Source organism: Herpailurus yagouaroundi, unplaced genomic scaffold (assembly GCF_014898765.1).
Source record: "Herpailurus yagouaroundi ecotype Mexico unplaced genomic scaffold, PumYag 200, whole genome shotgun sequence".
In the NCBI taxonomy this organism is placed as follows: domain Eukaryota; kingdom Metazoa; phylum Chordata; class Mammalia; order Carnivora; family Felidae; genus Herpailurus; species Herpailurus yagouaroundi.
In genome coordinates this window covers 4,783,418-4,791,543 of record NW_024412431.1, presented here as the reverse complement: position 1 = coordinate 4,791,543, position 8,126 = coordinate 4,783,418, and the positions used below count along the sequence as shown (strand labels likewise).

The window sequence follows — 8,126 nt, the reverse complement described above, 5'->3', positions numbered from 1 at the left end:
AAAAAAAAAAAGTGTCCCCAGCCTCCTGTCCCAGTTACCCATGGCCCTAAAGAATAGGGCAGCATGCCCCCCTACTGGCCCTTCCATGGCACCCTACTGCCCTCAGGCCCACCAGGTATGATCCCGCTAATCCTATCAGCCTCCTCTCGTGCTTATCAAGCCGGACTTCCAACCCTGGCTCTGCAGCTTTCTTACTGTGGAGCCCTGGGCAAGTCACGTGACCTCCCTGGGCCTCAGTCTTCCCACCTATTAGACGAGGGCAAGTTTCTCCCTCACACACGCATCGTGAGGACTCAAGGTAAATGAAGTTCTAGAAAAGCACATCATCAGCGCTTTGTCATTCGAATTATTCTCATTATTTGCATTACCTACGTCCTATAAAAGTGCCTTCAACACTGACTTAGCAAGTACTGGACCACTGCCCCTAGAGGAAATACAAGGTTAGGATCCCATGAGCCTCTGGGCACAGTTTCGTCAACCGGCCGATGCATAACCTTGTTCAATGCTAACTATACCTTTTTAAATATATGTTGTTGGTTTGTTAACATTGAACTCAAGGCTACTTGTGTCTGAATGAAGTTTATCTGCTAGCGTATTTCCTCCATAAGACGCATCACAAACTTCTTGCCCTTAAAGACACGAGACAGCTCTAAGCGCCAGACTTTAGTGCCATTCTGAACAGCAAAATGTACCACACAGAGTGCCAAAATGAGCAAAATGCAGCCTTACACAGACTGTGAGAAGGACACGTGTTTACTTGAAGCCCTGAGACAAGAAGGCCGATGGTCATCTTGCTCTCTCTCAGCTGGGACCGCGTAAGGTGAGCGACTCAAACTTTCTGCAGCTCTGTGCATGCCCGCAAGGAATTGCCAAACCTCCCCGACTATTGATTTTGGTGTTACACAATAAAGTTTAGCCCGTTGGTGAATTCACAAATATAGAATCCGTTAATAATGAGAATGGACTGAATTAGCTAACAAGTATAAAGGTTCCGTCTCCCCTTGGAGCTCCAGCCCCAAACCCCACTGCAGTGTTGCTGACCCTGTCACCTCCCACGGGGGGAGGGGGGAAGGCTTGGCATGCGCTGGGCCTCCCAGCCGTACTTTCTAGCTCTTCTGCTGACCATCCTTATTGTGGGTGTCTCTTGCGGGCACCTGGCCCCAGCTCACAGGTCTCCCCCATCCCTCTGTGCTTCCCTCACCCCAACCTGATCATGGGACAGCGTGTTGGAGGAAATGTGAGATCCTGTGTGAAGTACTTTACACACACGAGAAGATGAACTACTGTGACTAAGGGCAGTTATTATTCCCATTTTACAGACGGGGAAACCGAAGTCCACACAGGTGCTAGGACTCATCAGTCACACAGCCAGTAGGCAGCACAACTGGGATTTGAACCCTCACTCTGGGTCCAGAGCTGATCGCTTAACCTCTTAACCCAGGCTGCGGGTTCTAGGAGGGCAGAGACCTTCTCCGTCTCCTTTCCCCCTTCTCCCCAGGGCCCAGGGCTGAGTCCTGCCCACAGCAGGTGCTCAGAGAATGTTCAGGGGTGTGTTGAGAGTCTCACCTTTGCCTTTGAGCTTCTCCAGGACTTGGGGCTGGCCCCCCACCAAGGCCAAGAACTCGGCCTCCAGTTCCTCATCGTTAACTCCGTCCTCGGGGATCATAAGGCCGTCTGGGGAGAGGTCAACCAGCAGGCCCAGCTGAGGGAACAGTAAGGGTCCAGTCAGACCTTGGAATGCACCCCACCTGTCCAGAGGCAACCAGGACAGACCCAGGTTTCCCTCAGGAAGGAAACCCAGGTCTCGGAGGGAAAGTAATTTCCCCAGGGAAGTGCCAGGAGGCTGGAATGGGTTGAGAATGTTCCAAGATGGGCCAGGCCCTCTGGCCTAGATCAAGCCAGGGCAAAGGGCAGGCAGAGAGACCCTGCTCCCTGCTCCGAGCCCACACCCACAATGTGCTGCTGACTGAGTTCAGTGGGAAAGACAGGCCCTACACCCTGCCCAAAGCTAAGCCACTCGGTACACCTGGGCTTTTCCTTCCAGCATACTCAGCAGAGGGGGCCACACAGGAAGCCTGGAGTTATCAAGAGCAAATAGAAGCCCAGACAACATAGAAACTGAAAGCGGGGTTTTCATTGTGTAACAGACCTGTCTTCCTATCCCGTCCCAGCTAATGACCAATCGTGATGTGATGATATTACACTGAACTACACAAAACGGCCTTTTCTGTCGGTCAGAATGGGCAAATACTGGCTACTACGTATGGCTCCTTTCAACAGTAATAAGTTACGCTTATTGGCTCAGTCGGTTGAGTGTCTGACTTCGGCCCAGGTCATGATCCCGCGCTTTGTGGGTTCGAGTCCCGCGTCGGGCTCTGTGCTGACGGCTCAGAGCCTGGAGCCTGCTTCAGATTCTGTGTCTCCTTCTCTCTATGCCCCTCCCCCACTCTGTCTCTCTGTCTCCCCAAAATAAATAAACATTAAACAAAATAAGTTCTGCTTATTGAGTGTTAGGTTCTAGCACTTTCCATAAACTATTCCAGTGAATTTTCACAACTGTGCTGTGACACAGGGACTCTCAGGGCCTCCATTTTACAGACGAGGAAACAGGTGTAAGAGCTGTGAAGCTGAGTGTCCAACATGCAGAGGCCAGCAGGGAACTCCAGGTTGGCCAGATTCTAATACCCGGGCACTAAACTATGGCCTGAGCTCCTTCCACCAAAGCTAAGAAAAATCAAACCTTCCAGGTGCCTGGGGCAGAGGAGACGGAAGAGGGAAAAGAACGACCAGACACAGTCCCGTGGGCTCATGGCAGCCGCTCTGGATTTTGCACTTAGCCCTGGCCAAGCTGTTAATCCCTATGACCTTGGGAAGCTGTCTTCACCTCTCTGGGCCTCAGTGTCCTCATCTGTACAGTGGGGATAGAAAGTCTGACTTGGCCTGGCTGATGCGAGGTTCCATGAGTGTCCAAACCAGGAGTACATTAACTACCCTTATCTCAGGTCCGAGGCCTTCCCCTCCCAAACTGGAGAGGCTTCGGCAACAGGTGGCTCTGAGCCCAGGGCGGGGCGCCAAGAGCTGAGGAGCTGGGGAGCCGGGGCCACTAGGCCCCACTTTGGGGGCAGAACCTCATCTGGAAGGCGGGGACCGGGGCTCACCTGAGGGTGGTGATCGGTTCCCCTGGTGGGTGGGGCCCTCCTCTGAACCTGTGATAGGGGTGAGAACGGTTCTCTAGGCGGGGCCGTGGGTTATAGACTCACCTGGCGGGCGGCGGCGGCACCTCGGCCGGGGGGCCCCGGGGGTCCCTTCCTCTTGTGCATCTTCCAGGCAGGATGCCCAGACCACTGGCCACCTCGCCTGGCCTTGCCCTGCCTCCTCCCCTGGGGCCTATCGCCGCGCACGCGCACTTCCTGAGCCCCGCGCCCCTGGTTGGCGCCCCGCGACCGCTGACCCCGCGCCCTCGACCCCGGGGGTGGCCGCCCCACTTCCGCCTCGGCCGCGGCGGCGCGGCACCGGAGCGCAGCCACTGGACTTGCTGGGCCCGCCGCACTGAAACTACAACTCCCGGCAGGCAGTGCGCGGGCACGCGTGCGCACTGCCGGGCGGTGGGCGGGCCGCGGGCCGCGCGGGAAAGAGGCGGGGCGTGCGCGCGGGGGCGGGGGCGGTGCTGCCATCGCGCCTGCGCACGGCGGTGCCGTGAATGCGCGGGAAAGAGGTGGAGCGCGCGCGCAGGTGTGAGGGGCGGTGTCCGCCGCGCGGTTCGCGGCGTCGCGCGGCCACCTGCGGGCTTTGGCCTCTCCTGGCGGCCCGGGTCTGGACATTCCATATTTTTAGGTGGCCGGGGTAGGGTTAGTGTGGGTCCGGCCCCCGGAAGTCGGGCCCACAGCGCTCGGGCTTCGGGCCTTCTCCGCCCTTCCCCCCTCCACAGTCAGCGCCAGACCCCCGGCCTCCGTGAGGGCCAACTTTTGCCCTTCATTTTCTCAGAAAATTCTAATGCAAGTAATTTAACCGAGTTGTTCCCCGACAGATCCAGGCAGACCTACCCAGTTCCTGATCAGGACAGAGGGACCTTGACAACTTCTGTGGCCCAGGTCGGTGTCGACTTGTCTGGACGGCCCCAGGCATCCCCCACAGGGCTCCCTGACCCTTTGAAGGGCCCCAGGTGGCTCCTTCCAGGGTCCTCGGGTGTCCCTGGAAGGGCCTCCGACCAGAGCGGAGAGGGACGGCGCTTCCCATGTTCTGTCCCGACGTGGGGACTAGAGCCGTGTCCCCAGGGCTTCCCAGGCGGGCGGGCGGGCCGTGGCCTGAGGTGGCTGTGACTCCCCCCCCACCATGTTCCCTCGGGGCCCAGGACCTCCCCCCCCCCGTCCCCCCGCCCCCTGCCCCCACCCCGCGTCCCGGCAGCCTGATGGGATTGTGCTCATTTTCAGATTTCTCAAAGGAGGGATAAAATGACCAAGAGGAAAAAGCTTCGGACTTCAGGTATTTGGACACTCAAGTTGACACGTCTTTATTGCTGCTTCCGGTTACGGGAGGATGTGGGCCTGTTTGTTGTAGAAATGCTAACACGACCCCGCCAAGCCCCTGGGCGGGGGGGAGTGACTTCATACGAGCTGGTGAGAAAAGGGTGAATTGTGGAAAGTGCCTATGGTAAAAAAAGTGAAAGCTTTCTGGAGTTTCCTCCACCCTCGGGTGGGATCCCACAAGCTTAGGGCAGGGGTGCACTCTCAGAGACAACCTTTGAATAGAGCTACAAGGTCTTTTTTTTTTTAACGCCTATTTTTTCTTAACTTTTTAATTTTTTTTAAGTTTATTTATTTTTGAGACAGAGACAGAACATGAACGGGGGAGGGGCAGAAAGAGAGGGAGACACAGAATCCGAAGCAGGCTCCAGGCTCCAAGCTGTCAGCACAGAGCCCGACGTGGGGCTCGAACTCACGGACCGCGAGATCATGACCTGAGCTGAAGTCGGACGCTTAACCGACTGAGCCACCCAGGCGCCCCTTTAACGTCTATTTATTTTTGAGAGAGAGAGACAAAGTGGGATCAGGGGAGGGGCAGAGAGAGAGGGAGACACAGAATCCGAAGCAGGCTCCAGGCTCCGAGCTGTCAGCCCAGAGCCCGACGTGGGGCTCGAACTCATGAACCACAAGATCACGACCTGAGCCAGAGTCGGACGCTCAACCGACTGAGCCGCCTGGGTGCCCCCAACTACAAGGTCTTTGATATACTACAGGGTCATCGGTTGGTGGCTAAGTGTTTCACTCTGGAACCAAAACCCTGGGTTGAGGGCAGCCTGGGTGGCTCATTCTGTTGAGTATCCAACTCTACATTTTGGCCCTGTGCTGGGATTTGCACGGAGCCTGCTTAGGATTCTCTCTCCCCCTCTCCCTCTGCCCCTACTCTGATCGCGTTCTCTTTCTCTCTCTCAAGATAAACAAATAAACGTAAAAAAAAAAAAAAAAACAACTGGGTTCACCCCAGCTCTCATGCTTGCCCTGTGATTGCAGATGACTTACTTTGTGCCTCAGTTTCTCCTTTCTGTAAATAGAAGATAATAAAGGCACCTACCCTGTCCATTCAAACAATGATTCTCAACCTGGTGGGAGGATTTTTTTGCTCCTCGAAAAACACTGGAAATGTCTACCGACATTTTTGGTTTTCACAACTGATATATGTGGGGAAGGTGGCAGGGACTGGCATTTAGTGGGTTGAGGCCTGGGATGTGCTCAAAATCCTAGAATGCACAGGACAGCCCCCCCCACAACACAGAATGATCTGGCCTCAAATGTCAACAGTACCGAGATGGAGAACTCTGCCCTAGAGCTCACATGTGGATTAGTATTTGTAAAGCACAGAGGATAGACCCTAGGTATACACAAGTGTATGCTGCTGTTATGATTCTCCCCCCAGACTTAAAAAAAAAAAACAAAAAACCCTTCATTCTAAAGTAATTTTGGTCTCACAGAAAACTTGCAAAAATAGTTCAGGGTTCTGTCTACCCTACCTCCAGCTTCCCATGAGGTTAATGTCCAACAAAACCACAGGACAACGATCAATCATAATATTGCATAAGAAGCCAAGAAATGAACCTCGCTACACTACTTGTTCCAAACTTTCCTATATATACAGCAATATAGTGTTTTCACTGGAAAATAGAATCATCACACATATCGACCTATAATCTGTTTTTTGTTTTATGAGATATCACATTCTTTTTGTCTGTCAACCTACATATACGTTTCTTCACTCGAAAAGAAAAATGCCCAACGTTACATAGTATAGCACCACCTCCCTGTCATTGTCTAGGATAACTTGAACCTCGTAGAAGTTTAGAAATGATCACTTACTGGCTAATGAACGTAAGGAGTAGCACTCATTTGGGGGGCCCCCCCCGGCGGGGGGGGGGGGGAAGTAGCAACGGATTGAAAATGTTTTGTGTAGAAATGAGCAACAGTCTGCTTGGAAACACAGGAATTTCACTGACCTTGGAGGGGGAAGCTGGGGACAGCCAGGCCCACCCACAGCATGTCATTTGGGGCCTCTCTTGGCAGTGGCCTCCCTAGCTCGGTGGACCCCAAGCTGGCCCAGGACAGCTGTTTCTGTGTGTCCTGGAAGGGGTGGGGACAGAGGAAGAGGATTCTGGCAGGTGGTGAAAGAAGCCCTTCCCTCCCAACGTCTTTGGCCTTTGGTGTTGAACATAAGGTTCTGCCTTAGTTTTTCTTAAATTAGTCCTGTGGGGATAGATCACAGGAAGGAAATGGGAGGCTCTTCACTTCTGTTGATATTTTTGTTTTTTATTTGGTACACATGTCCATTGGATGAGTAAAGCGAGCTGGTGTTTGGGCATCGTAAGAAACCAAATAAACAAAGCTGCTCGATTTTGCCTTTTTTGGCAGACCACAGGGTGGGAATATGCTTGCGTGAGAAGCATTCGTTGGAGCCTTGCTCTAAGTACAGCACTGGCGCGGGCACCTAAGCAGGGTGCACTGGCAGGCGGGGCAAGGATGAGATCAAAGGGTGCCGCAGACTCAGGTCCTGCCCTCATGACCCTCAGGGTCTAGGCAGGGGAGAAAGAAAATTGCTTCTCGCCGGGAGCACTAATTCAAATACACAGCAGTAAGGTAAAGTTCTAAAAGGGTACACGTGAACCATAACAGAATCAAAAAAATTACAGAAAAGTCACAGTGGTCTACTGGAGCACAAACAGCCGAGTGAATGCTAACGAGGACCCTAGTGATAGATGTGGGGGATGGGGGGCTCATTCAGTGGGTTTCCTTCTAGCTGAGGTTGGAAAGGATCTACCTCACTGAACTCCAGAAAGACCACCTGGTTTGCCTTTTTGTTCTCACTGGTCAGAGGCACGGTACATAGTAGGTACTCAATAAATGCTCAAGTGCACTTAAGTATGCAGGCTCTGGAGTTGGACTGACTGGATCCCATTCCAGATTCCTTGGCCTCCAGGTGCCTCTCAGCTTTCTTATCTGTAAGATGGGCAGAACAGTGGGATGCTGCCTCAAAGTTTTATCATAACATACCCAACTTCTCAGGATAGCGTCTGTCATGGAGTTGTCTAGGTTCAACCTTTATCATTTGTTTTTTGAATAAATGAGTAGGGGGGCGCCTGGGTGGCGCAGTCGGTTAAGCGTCCGACTTCAGCCAGGTCACGATCTCGCGGTCCGTGGGTTCGAGCCCCGCGTCAGGTTCTGGGCTGATGGCTCAGAGCCTGGAGCCTGTTTGCGATTCTGTGTCTCCCTCTCTCTCTCTGCCCCTCCCCCGTTCATGCTCTGTCTCTCTCTGTCCCAAAAATAAATAAAAAACGTTGAAAAAAAAAATTAAAAAAAAAAAAATGAGCCAGGTTTGGAGAGGTGTTACAAGTCAGCCACTACCGGCAGTTTCCGTGTAAGGGTGTTTCCTTCATTCAGCGAATAGGTGTTAGGCTCTTAATTGCTTTCAGTGATGGGGAAGGTATTGCAGATATTCAAGGGGCCGAGGAGCAGCTGAGATGTCACCTCCCTAGCACTCGATGACTATAGGTCCCAGTTTTCCCAGGATGGATATTCTGCAGGCATCACAGAAAACTAGAGTGGTACATAATCTAGTCGTATCAAGTGTTTCCTGGTGGT

General features: G+C 53.2%; 2 protein-coding genes across 7 annotated transcripts in view; one reads left to right on the top strand and one right to left on the bottom strand.

Moving 5' to 3' along the window:
* CC2D1A (coiled-coil and C2 domain containing 1A) overlaps positions 1–3,542 on the bottom strand; it is a 16,359-nt gene extending 12,817 nt beyond the window's left edge. For 2 of the 3 annotated variants that reach the window (XM_040450111.1, XM_040450113.1), the window contains exons 1-2: positions 3,261–3,542; positions 1,567–1,702 (exon numbers count right to left, since the gene is read on the bottom strand). In XM_040450111.1, coding sequence (XP_040306045.1) covers positions 1,567–1,702; positions 3,261–3,320 — 196 coding nt within the window. In that variant the 5' untranslated portion in view covers positions 3,321–3,542. The remainder of the gene's footprint in view (positions 1–1,566; positions 1,703–3,260) is intronic. The other variant, XM_040450112.1, reaches the window with a different exon arrangement.
* A 125-nt stretch (positions 3,543–3,667) lies between these two features.
* The window catches only part of BRME1 (break repair meiotic recombinase recruitment factor 1), a 20,520-nt gene continuing 16,061 nt past the window's right edge, over positions 3,668–8,126 (top strand). For all 4 annotated transcript variants that reach the window (XM_040450097.1, XM_040450099.1, XM_040450098.1 and 1 more), the window contains exons 1-3: positions 3,668–3,732; positions 4,028–4,091; positions 4,431–4,482. In XM_040450097.1, the coding sequence (XP_040306031.1) occupies positions 3,701–3,732; positions 4,028–4,091; positions 4,431–4,482 (148 nt within the window). In that variant the 5' untranslated portion in view covers positions 3,668–3,700. The remainder of the gene's footprint in view (positions 3,733–4,027; positions 4,092–4,430; positions 4,483–8,126) is intronic.